This window comes from Nicotiana tabacum, chromosome 8 (assembly GCF_000715075.1).
Source record: "Nicotiana tabacum cultivar K326 chromosome 8, ASM71507v2, whole genome shotgun sequence".
Lineage (NCBI taxonomy): Eukaryota > Viridiplantae > Streptophyta > Magnoliopsida > Solanales > Solanaceae > Nicotiana > Nicotiana tabacum.
The window spans coordinates 193,592,749-193,610,871 of NC_134087.1; the positions used below are offsets into that span (position 1 = coordinate 193,592,749).

Sequence of the window (18,123 nt, forward strand, 5' to 3'; positions counted from 1 at the left end):
CACTATCCTGTTACAGCTCAGCTACACTTCTATTGTACCAACAACATGGCCGAGTATGAAGCATGCATTCTGGGTCTACGACTAGCTGCAGACATGGATGTCCAGGACGTTTTGGTCTTAGGAGACTCGGACCTCCTGGTGCATCAGATTTAGGGTGAGTGGGAAACACGGGATTTGAAACTCATACCATATCGACAATGTTTGCACGATCTGAGCAAGCGATTTCGATCAGTGGAATTCAAACATATCCCGCGAGTTCATAATGAGGTTGCCGATGCATTGGCCACCTTAGCATCAATGTTACACCACTTCGACAAAATGTATGTTGATCCTTTGCACATTCAGGTTCGTGATCAGCATGCTTATTGCAGCATGGTAGAAGAGGAAGTGGATGGCGAGCCATGGTTTTATGACATAAAGGAGTACCTCAAGATGAGGATATATCCGGAGCAGGCCACCGTAGACCAAAAAAGAGCCATCCGGCGTTTGTCAAATGGTTTCTTCCTCAGTGGAGGAGTGTTGTACAGAAGAACCCCGGACTTGGGATTTCTAAGATATATAGACGCCGGTCAAGCCACGACGGTTATGGTAGAGGTGTATGTTGGAGTTTGTGGGCCACAAATGAGCGGATATGTATTGGCAAAGAAGATTCTTTGAGCAGGGTACTATTGGCTCACTATGGAGCATGATTGTATCAAATTGGTGAGGAAATGCCATCAATGTCAGATACACGGAGATCTGATTCATTCTCCGCCGACAGAATTGCATACAATGTCAGCGCCATGGCCATTTGTTGCATGGGGCATGGATGTCATTGGGCCTATTGAGCCGGCAGCGACCAACGGCCACAGGTTCATTCTGGTGACCATCGACTACTTCACTAAGTGGGTTGAAGCTAAAACTTTCAAGTCGGTAACCAAGAAGGCAATGGTGGATTTTGTTCACTCCCATATCATCTGCAGATTTGGGATCCCAAAAGTGATCATCACGGATAATGGTGCCAATCTTAACAGCAATTTGATGAGAGAGGTATGCCAACAGTTTAAGATTACACACCACAATTCCACCCCATATCGTCCCAAGGCGAACGGAGCAGTTGAAGCATCCAATAAGAACATCAAAAAGATACTGAGGAAGATGGTAGAAGGATCTAGACAATGGCATGAGAAATTACCTTTTGCCTTGTTGGGTTATCGCACTACAGTCCGGACTTCCATAGGTGCAACTCCTTATTTGTTGGTATACGGTACTGAAGCAGTAATACCAGCAGAGGTCGAAATTCCGTCCCTCCGCATTGTCGCTGAAGCCGGGATTGACGACGATGAATGGGTCAAAACTCGACTGGAGAAGTTGAACTTAATAGATGAAAAGAGATTGGCAGCAGTGTGTCATGGCCAGTTTTATCAGAAAAGAATGGCGAGGGCATACAATAAGAAGGTGCGCCCCAGAAAATTTGAAGTAGGGCAACAAGTATTGAAACGGATCCTCCCACATCAGATCGAAGCAAAAGGCAAGTTCGCCCCAAATTGGCAAGGGCCTTATGTTGTGACCAGAGTGTTGTCCAATGACGCTTTATGTCTAACAGATATCGAAGGAAGATGCGTTGACATGGCTATCAATTCTGATGCAGTCAAAAGATATTATGCGTAATTTCTTTGATTATGATAGTTATTGGTTCGTTTGTTTGTACTTGGTACTTATTGGATAATGAAATGACGGAGGCAATTCTTTCTTCTATCCAAACACTTTTAACCTTTGCTTCCCCCTTTGAGCCTTAGTTATTCTTTCATACCCCTCTTTTGGAATCATTAATGGGAAAAAATATATGTGAAAAAAAAGAGAAAAGAAATTAAAAGAAAAATGAAAACAAGATAAAGGTCATAAGAAAATAGAGAAACCGGTAGGAACTACGTTTGACCTGATTCCTCAAAGAGGATACGTAGGCGCCTCACGGCTCGGTCATAGTGCACCATAGTGTGCATAGAGTGTATAATGTGCATAGCTCTACAATAGTGTAAATATAAAAATCCCCAAGCAAGAAAACTGGGACAGGAATTATGTTTTTAAAGTTTCAAAAAGGGTTGATTCCAAGAGTTGTAGTGTTTCACCCGTCGAAGTTATTTTTGAGTTTTGATAGCCTTTCTTTAAACCTACACAAAACCAACAGCGATGTCCAAAAAAGACCTTCCGATCAATATCCGAGAGGTGCCAAGTCAGGCAAATGAAAGCCGAGAATAATACACTGAACCCCAGCAAAGAAGAGAATCATAAACTAGAAATTAATTGATAGCCGAAAAGAATTTCCGAAAGAAAGAGTCATATCGGCAGCGCTCCAAACCCCCATTGAAAGATAAAAATGAGAGTCTTATCGGTGAAAACCTTCACGGGCACCATAGGGCGACGAAAGATGAGAGAAATAAAATGAGAGAGTCTTATCGGTGAAAACCTTCACAGGCACCATAAGGCGACGGGAGCTGAGAGAAAAGAGAGAGTCTTATTAGTGAAAAACCCTCGAAGGGCACTATAAGACGACAAGATAGATTGGCAAAAAGGATTCGCATTTGCGAAGAGGTGGGCACCTATTTATCCCCAGCAAGTAAGGCCATCAGAAAGATTGATTGATACAAATAGACTGGGTCGAGTAATCCGTAATGCACAACATAATAGTTGGGACCAGTCATACCGTCCAAATAAGTTCTTTCCTTTTCTTCTCCCCCAGCATTTGTTCAGAAAGATTTTTCTCTTTTCTAGCCTTTTCATTTCTTTGTCTAAAAAGACTTTTCCAGAAATTTGTTTTGAGAAGGACTTGTCAGAGTTTCCTACCAAGGGCCAAAACTGTACAAAACAAAATGCGAAGGGCACAGGCCAAAGCCAAGGCAATAGGACAAAAGGTGTCTGTTGCAAAACCAAATGACAAACTGGCCTAGAAAGTTAAGGGGAACATGAAGAAAAGCAGAAAATGACGTTTGAAGGACTTGTGGAACAAGTTCCAAGAAGATCCCCAGCAAGAACTGCGATAAATCACGGACCAAGGTCCAAGGTGGTCAGACACCACAGAAAGGGGGAAATATGAAGAGAGAATTAATCCGCAACAAGATAACCCTAACAGTCTTATCCTCAATAACGTTATCCCCAGGTGATAACATGTTATGCCCTGCAGGGCTGGGAGAAAATAAACGTTTAAGGGAGTAGTTTTGAAGTTGAAAAGGACTCCCACAACATGTTGTGAAACAAAAGAGCAGGGAAGGGATAAATGGAAAACCATCCCCAGCGAAAATACCATCCCCAGCAGAGATGTCACCCCCAGCAAACAACTTTATCCCCAACCAGTTGCGGGAGCAAAGAGCAAGGGAAAGGGAAAGGAAAAATCATCCGCCAGCAGGAGTGACACGATCACTCACCATGTTAAAACTAACAAAATTTTCTTTGATTTCTACAGGAAAATAAAGGTTGATGATGGCAGAAAGACACGCCACAAGGAAGGTCACCAAAATCGGGGCAGAAAATTTTCTGCCGATTGTCCAAAATTTTCTCGAAGGAACGAGGAAACGAATTCATACATTTTCTGTTTTTTCATTTCTAGGCCGCCCACCAGTATAATGCGGGCATGCATTTCTGTCTTTTCATTTCATGTTCTCGGTCGCCCACCAGTATAATGCGGGAATACATTTCTGTCTTTTCATTTCATGTTCTAGGTCGCCCACCAGTATAATGCGGGAATACATTTTTGTCTTTCATTTCATTTCTAGGTCGCCCACCAGTATAATGCGGGAATACATTTCTGTCTTTTTATTTCATGTTCTAGGTCGCCAACCAGTATAATGAGGGCATGCATTTCTGTCTTTTCATTTCATGTTCTCAGTCGCCCACCAGTATAATGCGGGAATACATTTCTGTCTTTTCATTTCATGTTCTAGGTCGCCCACCAGTATAATGCGGGAATACCTTTCTGTCTTTTCATTTCATGTTCTAGGTCGCCCACCAGTATAATGCGGGAATACATTTCTGTCTTTTCAATTTATGTTCTAGGTCGCCCACCAGTATAATGTGGGAATACATTTTTGTCTTTTCATTTCATGTTCTAGGTCGCCCACCAGTATAATGCGGGAATACATTTCTGTCTTTTCATTTCATGTTCTAGGTCGCCCACCAGTATAATGCGGGAATACCTTTCTGTCTTTTCATTTCATGTTCTAGGTCGCCCACCAGTATAATGCGGGAATATATTTCTGTCTTTTCATTTCATGTTCTAGGTCGCCCACCAGTATAATGCGGGAATACATTTCTGTCTTTTCATTTCATGTTCTAGGTCGCCCACCAGTATAATGCGGGAATACATTTCTGTCTTTTCATTTCATGTTCTAGGTCGCCCACCAGTATAACGAGGGAATACATTTCATATTTTGCATTCATGCACCCACCTGTATAACGAGAGGAATACTTTTCAGTTTTATACTTCAGGTTTTGAAATCAGTAACCCACCAGAAGGCAGAGGGTTACCACAGGAATCCCCAGCAGGAAACAATAAAATCCCCGGCACCAAAAAGCAGAAGGTTGCAACAAGAGGTCCCAACACAAATTCAAGCGCATGAGTCAAAAGGGAAGAAAAGACGCGTCTTGAAGGAAGCGGCCTGTGAACATTAAATTGTGCCCAGCATAACAAATCTGATAAAGAAAGATGGATCCCTAGAGGAACCACTGAAAAGCTTAATGAAGGAAGCCATACTCCCAGCGGACCGAACAAAATGATGAAAACTGGTGTCATCACCAAAATTCACGGAAGAAAAGCACCGGAAGAAACACAAGCCGACAAGAAAGCAAGGTAACAAGAACAAGTTGAAGATAGATAAGATCTTATGATCCGTAGTCTGGCCTAGCTTCTTGTTTTCTTTTAAGCACGGTGTAACAAGGAGATCTGTAAGCAGTGGTAATAGCTTGCAACAGCAGTAACATTGCAGTCCCATGGTAGTCCCAGCTACCAAAACTTCCCGAACTACATTAACCTGATTTCCTTCTAGCCAGGGATATGTAGGAAACCTTTGAAGCAAAGATTCGGTTAAATCTTTTTCAAAAATGCTTCACACGGAGTATTCCAACGGGCAAAAATTGCTCGTATCCGCTCACCTTATCTTTGCACGAAAACTCTTTGTGTTTTCGGACAAAGAGGGGCAGCTGTGAGCACGTGATTTTTGCTTCACGGAGACTACTCCAAAAGAAATCGGAAAAGAAATAAAATAAGTTACCTTCGGGTACAATTTTGAGGATTTGTGTGACGTTTGGATAATTGTTTTGTCCGTAAATGCTCACCTTGCTATAGTTAAAAAAAACATATGTTGCATGCATTTAGGAAAATGGTACATTTAGGAATTAATTAACCATTATTTGGTTTTAAAAGCGAAAATCACAAAAATACGCATTTCTATTCTATCTGTTATCATGGTAATTTTATTAAAAGTTTTAATTCGTGGATAAATGTTGTTAGGTGTTAATTAATATTTGTGTAGTTTAATTTTGGGTTGTAGAAATTTTTGGTTTAAATTATAAGAAGGAAAATACCGGATTTGGGCCAAAATTTAAATGAAAATCAGGCCCAAACTAATTACCACAACCCAGTCCAAATCCAGGCTTCCCAGGCGCACCCCCAAACGACGACGTATTAGCATCCTCATTCTGAGCCATTGATTGATTCAAATGAACGGACCAGATCAGGCCATTTACTTACCCAAACGACGTCGTATAGGGCCATCTAATCTCAACCGTTAACCCAATCCCATCCAACGGCCTCAGGCCATCTCCATATGCCCGACCCATTTAACCCCGGACCAGCCCGACCTCCCTTTAGGTGGAACGACACCGTTCCCTTTAAGTGAAGGGATCCTGGCCCTCGATTTCACCAGATCCAATGGCCAGGATCCATTTCCCCCTCCGTATATAAGCCCTTCATCACACCCCACGCCCCTATCCAAACCACACCCCCCACCTCATATTCATCATCGTCTCAAGAGACGAACCCGTTCCAAACCCTAGCCGCCCCCATACACTCTCACCCTAAACCCGACGGCAACGACACCGGTGACCACCAAAGTAACACCCTTGATGCACCTCACCACCCCGAACACAGATCTGTTACCCCCTTGCCTCGAATCATCCCCCATCATCTCGAATCTTAATTTGAAGGTTCGAGCCCAACCCTGACCTACACCAACCCACCCCAGTTTCACACCAGTCACCACCCTGGCCTCACTCGTGACCAAACCAAGCTTGGTTTGGTCCGAATCTACCCACAAATCCTCAAGCCCCTAATCGGACTGGTTCTAACCCTAGAACACAAGAACCTTAGAATCCGGCCAGTATAACAGAGGGTTGGGGTCTAATAGACCTTAATCGAAGTGTTCTCGGTTGAGAACACCTCGATTAAAGTCTGTTCGACCTCAAAATGGGCAAATACAGTCAAAGCTGGGGTCGTTTGTTGTTGAGCTTTCAGAGTGAGTTCACTTTTTCTTTTCTATTTTTTGTTTTAGTATTGTTTTAGTTTGTCAGCATGGTTAATTAGTTTATTTGGTATTTCTGATATTTTCTTCCAATTTGTTCTCCATCTTCGTAAGACCTTTTATTTGGTCGATTGTTCTTCTGTTCATGGTTGAATACGTATGGTGATTATACATGCTTGGTTTGATCAATGTCGTCAAGTGTTCCATTTATGTTGTTCCTCTGTTTTGTGCAAAGTTTTCTGAAGCCATTTGGGACCCTGTTCGTATTGTTTGTTTAATCGACTGATCGTTCTATGTTATAATTAGTATAGTCGATTAGATAAACGTCGTCGATTAGTTTTATAGGAGTGAATGTTCAAATATTCTGATTCTGATAACTTCATATGATTGATCGAATCATTGTCGTTTAGCTGGCCGATTGACATTATCTGTGAATGGTTTGTAGCTGCAATGCAATAGCTAGAACTCAGTTTAGGGCAGCTTGAATTTGAACATTTAGAAGTTCGAAATTTCCAGCTGTTGTAGTATGGTAAAGCAGTAATAATCAAGGGTTAATAGGGGTAGTTTGGGGGTTTGAAAAGATCAGAAATGTTTAGTTTAAGTTGGGCTGACAATAGGGTACTAAAATAGGATTAAACTAATACAATAGTGGAGAACAAAACTTGATAGCATGGAGGGTAATTGAATATTATAGACTGCCCATACCTTTGGACAGAAAACACATGCTAGGGGGCTGCCAGGAGGATGGGCATTGGGGATTAGTTTAAGGAGGTATGGGCAAAGTTTGAAGAGGAGCCTGGTGCTTTCCCTTTTGCTTATAAATAGGTTGGCTTTAGAAAAAAAGGAGGAGGTTTTTTTTTTGGGTTAGAGATCAGAAAAAGGGGGTTAGACATGAGAGGTTAAGAGGTTAGGAAATCAAAAATTAAGGGTGGAAGACTAAGACTTCAGAATTTAAAAGAAAAAAACAAGAGTGTTAAGGCTGTTTGATCCTCATTCTAGGTTAAGCTTTACAGAAAAGAGCTTCAACTTGTCTTTGCCTTTGAGTGTTTAACAAAAATCAGAAATCACTATTGTTTGCCCCTGTCTGTTTTCTGCTGGTACTGTTGGATTTTTAGCTTGGTAGTCTCCAGTTTTCTGCTTGCTGAGTACTATTCCATTAGGCTACTCCTGGTTTTCTGTTTTTGGTTCAAACCTGTCGCTAGTTTCCTTGTTTGGTTATCATTGGATTTTCTTGCTGGGGCTTGCTTTTTGGTTCTTGAATCTGCCTGCTGGGTTTGTTTGGTTGCTGAGTGTTGCTTGTGTTGCTGCTGCACTGCTGCTATCACTGCTGACTTCTTTTCTACTGTATCTTTGTTCTTCTACCAGGTACACAACTTTATCATGGTTGTTGTAGGTCTGAAAATTTGAAGCATGAATATTAGATGAAGAACTGAAATTTTAACGTTTGGTTTCATATATTCTGAAATTTTAAGTTGTGTAAAAGGATATTTAGTTTCATTTGTTAGAAGCATGTAGTAGCTTTGCTATGTACAATTGAGTATCGAGCAGTAATAGTATATAGAACTCCTTGCATGTTATTCTACAAGAACCAATAATGTAATGGTAGCATTCTATTATTTCAGCTCATTTCTGTGTAAAGCATGCTTCAAATACGTATAAAGGCTTTAGGCTAATTAATCAGTAGTTTAAACTGTTTTAATTAACAGGTTTGTTTATTTAGAGTCATAAAAGGAGTTTTGTAGTTGTCGATTCCATTTTCGCCTTATTGTGAATACTAAAAATGTAAAAGTAAGCCGCAGGTCGGACGTAAAAAAATAAAAATGGCCCAGGTCCAGTTCTGCTCCCGGTATGCTGGACCTGGGCCCCCAAAACTGTGCTAGCCCCCATGTTCCCGTCTATCTTTGATGTTAGCTATTTAGGTTCGAAATTTCTTTTAATAATAACTCTCAAGCATGTAAATAAATTAGGTATTTTCTTCTTTTATTCTAGAGACAAACGAAATAGAAAACGTAGCCGCTTTAAGACTATCCCTTTTTTTAAAAAAATAATAATAATAAATAAGACGAGCCTCGCCAAAAAGGTACATACTGCGGGGCCCTCAATAAATGTACATTTAATTACTTAGACTTCGGGAGAAGTCGTTTAGCAAACTTCACGGCTGTCCCCAGAAATAAGGACGCGATAGGCTCTTTAGGCACGTGTTTAATAATCCCACTTTCTCAAATTCGGGTGTGCATTTCATGCAACCCAAATCCAAATCCCAAAACATTGAACAAAAATGTGTTCCGGGTTGCGGGTGCATTTCATGTGACGCAATCCAAAGACATGTTTGGAAAATTGAGGGTGAAGTTCCAGTATCACTCATCTTGACATTCTGAAGAAGTTGAATAAGTTGAGAAAATTGAGCTTGTGAAAGAGAGCTTCCTCCCACTTGATTGGCAAAAGGGAGTTGAACATTTGCCGGGGCAGTAGTCATGACAGCATTGCTCCTTATTGCACCTTGCATTTTTGTTGTTTTAGTGAACTTAAAATCTGTAGGGAAACCAATTATTCGATAGCATTTGTCAACTGAATGACCTGGTTTCTTGCAATGAGAACAAATGAAGTTATTCTTCCTCCCTTTAAGGTTTGATGTTTGAGATTTCTGACCTAAAATATTTTGATGTGTGGCTAGGAAAGAAGAAGAGTCACCAGGAAACTGAGGATTCATATATACTTCTCTCTGCCTCTCATCTTGAACCAAAAGAGAATAGGCAATGTTGATGTTGGGGAGAGGGGATATCATAAAGATGTTGCTCCTAACAGAAGAATATGTATCATTCAAGCCCATGAGAAATTGAATCAACCTTTCATCTTGAAGAGACTTAACTAATTTCACTTTGCCACCACAGGTGCAGGCACAAGAACAAGTAACAGTAGTGTAGATAGCATCAAGTTCATCCCATAATAGCTTCAATTTAGTGAAATAGCCAACAATATCACTTGATCCTTGAATTAAGTCAGTTATTTCCTTTTGTAGGTGATAGAGTTTAGCCCCATTGGATTGGCCAAACCTATCCTCAAGATTTGTCCAAAAGGCTTGAGCAGATTTGGAGTAAAGAACACTGGCAGCAATGTCCTTTGAAAGGGAGTTGAGTAACCAAGAGGTTACCATATCATTACACCGAGTCCACAAGCTGAAAGAGATAGAATCAGAGGCAGGAGCAGAGCAGCTCCCATCGATGAAGCACAAATTATTCTTGGCGGAAAGGGCAATGAGAAGAGACCTCCTCCAACCTCCATAGCCACTACCATCGAAAACAGAAGTGACGAAAGTCATTCTGGGTGAAGAAAATAAGGATGGCTAGCATCAATAGTTGGAGAGGTGCTAGAACCACCATCCTTGGAAGGAGTATCAGATGAAGAAACCATTTGGATTGAAGAGAGAAAAGAAACAGAGGGAAAAAAACAGAAGAAGTCCAGAATCTAGCTAAGTGTCTGATACCATGTAGAACAGTGAAATAAACGAGAGAGTATTGAACAATTTTCTGCTTGACTTTTTGAATGTGTACCAATGCATACAATTTATAAGCTAAGAGATTAAAATAATAAAAGGATCCTATAAAATAGTCTGACTAGTGTTGGCTAAAGGAATGACAAAATGACTACCTAAGGAATCCTATATAACAAACTCATGTGGGAATAGAAGGATCCAAAATGTGATCCAGATTTACCACTGGTCGTTGAAAAATAGCCAAGTTTCAAAAGTCATTGAAGTTTAGCCACTTTTTATGTAAAGATAAATTTGAGCGAAAACACTGTTCAAAATCCGAAAAATACGCCCGTAAATTTTACGGGAGTTCTAACATAAGTATGCTTGAACTGCCGCAAATTTTACGGGAGTTCCAGGATAACTATGTTGGAACTCCAGCAAATTTTACGAGAGTTCCAATAAGTATAATTGTCCAGTATAATATACTGGAGTTTGCAGCACTGATGCTTCAGTCTCCCGCAAATTTTATAGGAGTTAGCAAAGTATACCGGTCAAGCATAATATGCTGAAGTTCGTACACAAATGCACCAGAACTCCCGTATATTATACTGGACCGGTCTCTATTGCAGCAAAATAGTGACTATTTTTCATTGACTTGGTAAACGGTGACTATTTTTTATTGAACTATACCATGATATTTTAATATTGATGTGTCTATACAAATTGAGCAGATGGCCCAATTGTCACTAAATAAGCAGGCGGCCCTACTGTCTTATTTGTCTTGAGCCCAAGTGTTGAATTAAACATTTTTTGAATATATCGAACCTTTACCTTTTCCTTCTTCTCCATTAACGTCTTCTTCATCTTCTCCATTAATACCAGAGTTAACATTACTTAGTGAATAATTTATTTTCCTTAGAAATTCATATTATATTAATGAGTGTATCAAAGGTAAAATAATTACTTTTGTGGATACTTGATCTAAAAAGTAAAACTTGAAGAATATTGGAATGATACAGGAGGGAGTACTTGATTTAAAAAGTAAAACTTGAAGAATACTGGAATGATGATATACGCTTGCAAGGCTCGTATTCTCCTAGCTGAGAGGGTGATCGACAAGATTGGCCCTAGAGAGTTGGTCCTTACATATTGTCCCATTTTTGAAAGAATTTAAAAAATGATCCCGGCCTCCCACATGCTTATTGTTTATCATGGATTTCGCTACTGAATTGATAAAATTATGCTATATTTACTTTATAGCATGTTGTTAATTGTCACAAACTCTACCTAGTTGCCAAGATTTTGTGCTTATCAATTGTTGACTAAACTTCATCAAATCAGTAGGACAAAGTCTATCCAATTGACATTATTGTTCACAAACACTATATTGTTGACATGATTTTGTGCTTGTTCAATTGTCCAGTAAATTTTACTAGGTCGGTATAACTTGTATTTTATGCAATTGACTTATCTGTTAAGCTATTCATCAAAGTCAGCTGATCAATATAATATTTCTGTGCTATTTAACAAAATGTTATTCAAAATTGCAATTCCAATTTAGATCAAACAATCCCAAATCTGCTACAAATGATATCAAATTTGAAACAAAACTTCCAAATACCAGAACAAACTATCTCCAATCACCAATTTAGTTAAACAACACAAAAAAGAAGACCCACTTTGTCTTTTTCTACTCTTTCTAAGGACCAAATCACGAAATGAATGTTTGAACTAAAATTTTAAGTACATATTATCGGCATTAAACAATTGATATATTTATACATATTGGCAGTTCCCCCTAAACACATAGTAATTCGTAAAAAATACTATATTATGTTTAAAACAATTAAACTTAAATCCTCAAAATTAAAAAAAATAAAGAAGGAAGCCTCAGAGAGTCGATCTGCAATGTAATATTCAGACGATATCAAAATTTTCATCCTCATTTACTTCACTATACTATCTGCTTAAAAAATATATTTTTTAAAAGAAATCTTAATAATATACTACAAATTAAGAAATATTTCTGCACATTCATAGGAAATAATTTTATATTGACCAATAAATTAGACTTAAATTCATGAAAAAATAAGAAGGAAGCCTCAGATAGTAGATCTGACATCAATATTATGTTCAGACGGTAATTCCAAATATCAAAATTTTGATCCTCACTGGCTTGAAATATAATAATATTTCTTCAAAAAAGAATTAAATAAAAGGCCAAATTAAAAAATTATGTAATCGCACAAAACGGCTCCGTGGAAAAACTAAATATAATTCCACAGATTCCTATCAAAATGCGAAGCGTCAAAAAACTTGATGTCGGTCCGATCATAGCATCGCCGGTCACTGCTATTTTTCTTGCTACCGCCGACGTGGCATCGGACCAAGTAAATAATTACGCAATTACAAAAAATTCAGAGACAATTGGAGAAAAAAAAAACTTCAGATATCTGACTCCGAAAATCCTAAAACCCATAAAAGCAGAAATAGAGAAAGTAGATGATGATGAATTGGAAGGTGAATCGAATGGAGTTTAAATAGATAAGTGTAGTTATATTTACGAAACCTAATTTTGTGGGCTGGTCTGCATTTAGGCCCATCATTTCATTGGGCTGACTTTCAAAATCGTGGATTAAGGGGTGATTGACAGGAATGACCCTGTAAGGATTTGGTTCGAATTATTGCTCTTCTTGGATTTCTCTATCGAATTGTTAGTGTACGGGGGTGTTTGGCTAAGCTTATAAGCTGATAAAATTAACTTATAAGCACTTTTCGGCTTATCTACGCGTTTGGTAAAATTAAAAGTGTTTATAAGTCAAGTGCTTATAAGTCAAAAATAAGCCAAAAGTCATAAGCTAGTCACCATCAGCTTATGAATTTTTAGCTTATAAAGCACTTTAAGTTTGACCAAGACTTTTACTATTTTATCATTAAAATATTTTTTTAGAATAAAACTCCTACATCGTCACTGCCTCAAGTATTCAACCTAACCCCCTCCTCTCCCCCCCTCCCCGCCCTCTTAAGTCTGCAATTCTGATTGACTATTTAAGATAAACAAATTCTCTATTCCTTTGCATATTTATATCTATGTGATTGTGTTTTGAATTGTATGTAATAAATGAGGACATGTCAAATATTTGGTGTATTGCTTTCCAAATGTTGTGGTAATCAAGACACTGTTTGTTTCTCTTCAAATATTTTATCCTATTTAAGTTTATTTTTAATGAAAAACTTTTGTCAATTTATTAATTAGTACAACTTATGATTATATGCTTTATCATATAATAAATTATATTTATCATAAAAATTATCTTATCTAAGCACAGTTGTATTTAAAATAAAATGACAAATAGAATATTTGTATTTGATTCGATTTGAATATAAAATTTTGAAGAAATTACGCCCTTATAAGCGTAAAAAGCTCTAAGGTTATTTAAGTCATTTTAACAGAAAAAGAGTTTATCAGCACTTTTTTATCAAATATTGCAGCAACTTATTATTAATTTCGGCACTTGTACCCAACACACATAACTGCTTATTTATTAAATCAGTTTCAGCACTTAAAGGTGCTTTTCAGCACCTAATGCTTATTAACTACTTCAAATTAGCTAATCCAAACTGGCTCTATGTTATATTTACTCTACCTATTTGTTAAGTTGTTCATCGAAGTCTACGAAGTGTTCTTCGAATTTGCAATTCCAATTTCGACACCCCAAGTATTCTTCAAATGATCTCAAATTTAAAGTAAAGCTTCCAAGTACCAACATAAACAATCCTCAATTAATAATTTAGTCAAATAACACCAAAACAAAAAGACCAACTTTATCTTCTTCAATACTTTTTAAGGTCCAACAATAAAAGTTTAAGCATAAATTATCAACATTCAAATGAAACAATAATAGATCATTAATCTGCTACTTCTTACTACCATACACGAATTTCAAACTTTAAAATATTGAATACTGTGGAGTTCAAGTTAAAAACGGAGACATTTTCCTAAGACCGTCAAAAATGGGATATTCCATCAAGACATGCAATTTTAGCCACTTTTAGGGCTGTTTAAATATAGCCAGAATTTGTAATGTATTAACTATTCATATAGCCACAACTTCAAAAAAAAAAAAAAAAAGGGGGTGGGGGTGGGGGGGGGGGGGACCTCCTTCTTCGAAGTTCAGTTTTTACCATTCAAACCACAGTCCGTGCAGTTTGAATTGCAATTTTATGATAAACCATGCCATGATAATTCAAGTTTATACCGTGTTTTTGACTTGATAAGTTAGGTAGTACAATTGTGACACTAATGAGATTTAAACTCATGCTACGAATTATAATCTCTCAACAACATGAAGGTTCCCTCAGAGAATGACTAATAAGGAAATACATTCTTCTATTTTTAGTGGTGATCGTGGTTCTATATGTTACATGGAGCATTACGATTAAAAAGTTTACTAGTATTACTACCATAATTTTGCTACTCATAGCAATATGGATGCATATAATGGTTGAATAAAATTTTAAGTAATGATCTTGTACTAATTATTTTGATGCTTCATAATTGGAAAAACGAATGCCTCTTAAACAATGAAAGACCATGATTAGCGACACGAAAGACCGACTTTTGAAATCTGTTTTCGAAATATCAAACCAAGGACTCCTTAAGCGCTCATTAGCAAAAAGAAATAAGCAACTTAACAGTCAAAAAATTGATTAAAATTGACAGAAGAGAGGACCATTACCCCAATGAACCACTGTAGTTTCAAAGAATCAAAGAGCCTGAATAGAAGTTCTAAAACAAACTTATTGTCCGAAAAATGGAGAAATCTCCGATGACAAGTGGCTCACGGAGATATCGCCAAGGGCCAGTGGCGCACAATTTATAACTAGATGAATAAAGGGCATGTTCTCTACTCTTCTCCACTTAAATACCTGGATTTTTGTCTGCGCAGAGTTCAAACCTGTGACGTGCACCTAACCCACACATTACGTACTGCACTTTTACCACTTGACCAACACCTTGGTGCTAGTTCTAAAATAAACTACCATCAAGATAAAGAGCCTGAGATAACGGACCAAACTGTGATTAAGGTGAAAAGCAGGCCACACTGGAGCTTCTTCTTGTCACCAAGGTACAGAGTTTTCGTGGGAGTTGAGGGAGGGGGTTATTTAAAACAAACCAAGACTTTGGATTCATGTCATCTTTAGAAAACTAAACGGTTAAGGAAGTAATGACTTTCATATCAAGTTGCAGTGGCGATTAAAGTTCAGCCGAGCTGGTCAACATAAAGCAAACATGATCACGTTCATTACACTCTACACGCCCTAAAGTTGAACAACCTACACTTCACCAAGTCCATACCACCTAGACACACACATAAAGCCTAGGTCCACAGAAACAGCAAAGAAGACTCAAAGAATTGTGCCTCCAGTTTGATGCAACATTGCATCAATTTCGTCACCATCTTCCATCTCCAGCTGCACAAGGGAGAAAATTATAAGGAAACAAGATAATTAACACAATTGTTAAGCACAATATCAAGCAAATACATGGGTCTTTCTTTGGTATTCTCTTGTTTGTATTTGTGTGTGCACATTTGGGGGCTTGGTTTTTTGGGGGGGGAGACCTCTTCTGGTGACTGTTCTGCTCTGAGACGACGACCATCAAACAAGAAAGCAATTGAATTGAAATCCACTGACTGTCGGTCGCAATAAGCATTCATCAGCTTCTTCAGCTGGGTGCTTCTTTTGATCCTAAAGAAGACTTCATTCCCATCCTGAAACCAAAAAAAGCCAAATATATAATTTTCTCACCATTTTCCCCCTTTTCATTAAAACATGCAAAAGCCCATTTTTCCAGAAAATCTTAATGAGAAGCACATCATCCTAATAACAGCAAGAAATGGACAAAAACAAAAGATAAGACAAAGAAAGAAAAGGTTTACTACTAATTGTTCCATCAAGTATCGGAATCAACACACAACTGCATAAAATTTCGTGTTTGTATAGCCAAAATGAAAGATTTTATGGAGTAGCAACAGAAAGTAAATTCCAAAGCTCAAGAAGGATGTAGGTACAGCCCAGGTTATTGTCTTATCGTGAAGAAAAACTGCCACGCGCAATTACTCTTGGTAATACAACCCCCGATCACCAAATCCACATAAACAAATTCCCAATTCCAGGTTGACTTTCTGAGTCAAGCAGCAGATCAGATGACTTGACAACAACTTCAACTAATACAAGATAGTTAACACAAGCATTACAAAAGTCTGACATTGATGACTAAGCCATCAATTGCATTATCTTTTGCGTTGATGAAAAGACTGGTCTTTAAATCTTCAGAAAAGGTAATACAGCTCAATCAAACATGAAATATACAGGGGCTTCCTCTGAGTTTAAATACTTTTCTGAGACAATATACTAAACATGAACAGTTAAATTTTCTTAATGACAATGAATATAACATTACAAATCTTTTGCATCACATTAATGTTAAGGTAGACCAAGATATCTTGGTTTAGCATTGATGAAAAAAGTACCAGTAAATAAACCTCGACAAAAGATAATATGCCTCCATCCAACGTGACAAATATAGGGGGCTTTCTCTGAGTTCAAGAACTTCTCTGATCCAGCATATATTAAATATGAACATTCAAATTTATTAACAGAAACTCATTAAGCATTAGGATCATTTCGGTTTAAACCTTGATATTCCAAGACAAGTAATTAGTGTGTGTGTATACAATTTTTTTTTGATAAGTGAGAAATACGGAGGGCCAATAGCATATGGTTCAAAACTCGGTGAATATTGGACCCACCCCTTTACTCTTCTCCACTTAAATACCAGGCTTTTGTCTGTGGCGACATTCGAACCCATGATGTGCGCCTAATCCACCAATCATGTGTTGCTCCCTTACCACTAGACCAAAGCCCTAGCGCAGATAAGGAATTAGTATACAACAATAGAGTTTTTTCTTTCTTTTCTTCTTTTCGAGTTGAGGTGGGGACTGGGGTTAAGTTTCTATTTTCTAGTCGATTTAAGTTCAGATGATGTTGCTCAAATGAGTGACTAACGGCTTGTTTGGATGGTTGTGACATGTTGTATTGTATCATATTGTAACTTTAAATACAATATTTATTTTGATTGTTACTTAAATTTTAATGTATCGTATCTTATAATCCATCCTTACGTAACGACAAAAAGTGTCACTTCATGGAACGACTGATTTGGTATGGTCGCGTTGTTTCCATATTTTTTCCTCCCATCTTGCCCTTCCTTATTATTAAATAATCCTATCTTATCTTTTGCCCTACCTTTTTATATAATTATTCTACCTCGTACCTTTTTCTTTATAATATTGTAAGTTTATTTTTCGTATTGTTGGTGCATGACATCATGAAAAGACAACAAACATTACAATCTATCCAAACATTGTATACATCAAAACGATACAATACAATAAAATACTATACTATACTATACGATACATCATGAGATGATACATAACAACCATCCAAACAAGCTGTAAAGATTTTCAACAATGTAGACACACAAATCACAGAATGACAGTAAAAATTCCATGCAACCCTAAAGAAGGCCTAATCCATCAATCAATTACTAAATCAATCCCAAAATCGACATCTATTATGCTCTATTCAGGCTCATAAAACTAATTTAATGTTCAAATACACTTCAAAAGTTCAAATAAGGTACCAAACCAAACCCTAATGAACTCATACGAGGGACTAGTAGGGAAAGAGGAGATAAGAAAGAAAAGAAGAAGACCTGGCCTTTGACTTTGAGATTGATGTGACCAGCCTGATCGCCGGCGGGCTTCTTGTCTTCTTCTGCTCCCGACATTGTTCGCTTCTCCTCCTCTATTTCTAACGAAGGAAAAAAGTAAAATTTTTCTAATTGATAGTTCTGACTCTATGATGATTTAATAGACAAGAAGTTGAAGGGTTTGTTTTAAGAAGAACAAGAAGTTGAAGGGTTTAATAGGCCAAGAATTAAAGATTAAGATTTTTAAAAGAAAAATGAAGTCAAGTTTTAAAAAATTATCAATGTATTTGACCATCTAATTGGTGTGAATGCAAGGAACTGCTCACAATGGTATCACTTAAAATGAGGTGAAGCATTAAAACTGATCCAACTCAATACAT

General features: G+C 37.7%; 1 protein-coding gene and 2 non-coding genes across 3 annotated transcripts; all 3 read right to left on the bottom strand.

The window, feature by feature from the left end:
- Positions 1-12,057: 12,057 nt before the first annotated feature.
- Positions 12,058-12,141, bottom strand: LOC142163698 (small nucleolar RNA snoR77Y). Its single transcript, XR_012694640.1, has one exon. It is a non-coding gene; the product is annotated as a small nucleolar RNA snoR77Y (small nucleolar RNA).
- Positions 12,142-12,196: 55 nt separating this feature from the next.
- Positions 12,197-12,351, bottom strand: LOC142163705 (small nucleolar RNA snoR2/U65). Its single transcript, XR_012694647.1, has one exon. It is a non-coding gene; the product is annotated as a small nucleolar RNA snoR2/U65 (small nucleolar RNA).
- A 2,863-nt stretch (positions 12,352-15,214) lies between these two features.
- LOC142162904 (small ubiquitin-related modifier 2-like) lies at positions 15,215-17,904 on the bottom strand. The gene is made up of 3 exons (XM_075219966.1): positions 17,747-17,904; positions 15,588-15,737; positions 15,215-15,438 (listed from the first exon to the last, which is right to left on the bottom strand). Exons 1-3 carry the CDS (start codon positions 17,819-17,821, stop codon positions 15,373-15,375), a joined length of 291 nt encoding a protein of 96 aa, XP_075076067.1. The 5' UTR covers positions 17,822-17,904; the 3' UTR covers positions 15,215-15,372.
- Positions 17,905-18,123: the final 219 nt, after the last annotated feature.

Bases quoted from the DNA above. Each gene is read 5' to 3' on its own strand.
- LOC142162904 (XM_075219966.1), bottom strand. From the start codon at position 17,821: ATGTCGGGAGCAGAAGAAGACAAGAAGCCCGCCGGCGATCAGGCTGGT. The intron at 15,738-17,746 runs GTCTTCTTCTTT...TTTTGGTTTCAG, and splicing joins ATCTCAAAGTCAAAGGCCAG to GATGGGAATGAAGTCTTCTT. The intron at 15,439-15,587 runs GTCTCCCCCCCC...TCCCTTGTGCAG, and splicing joins CAGAACAGTCACCAGAAGAG to CTGGAGATGGAAGATGGTGA.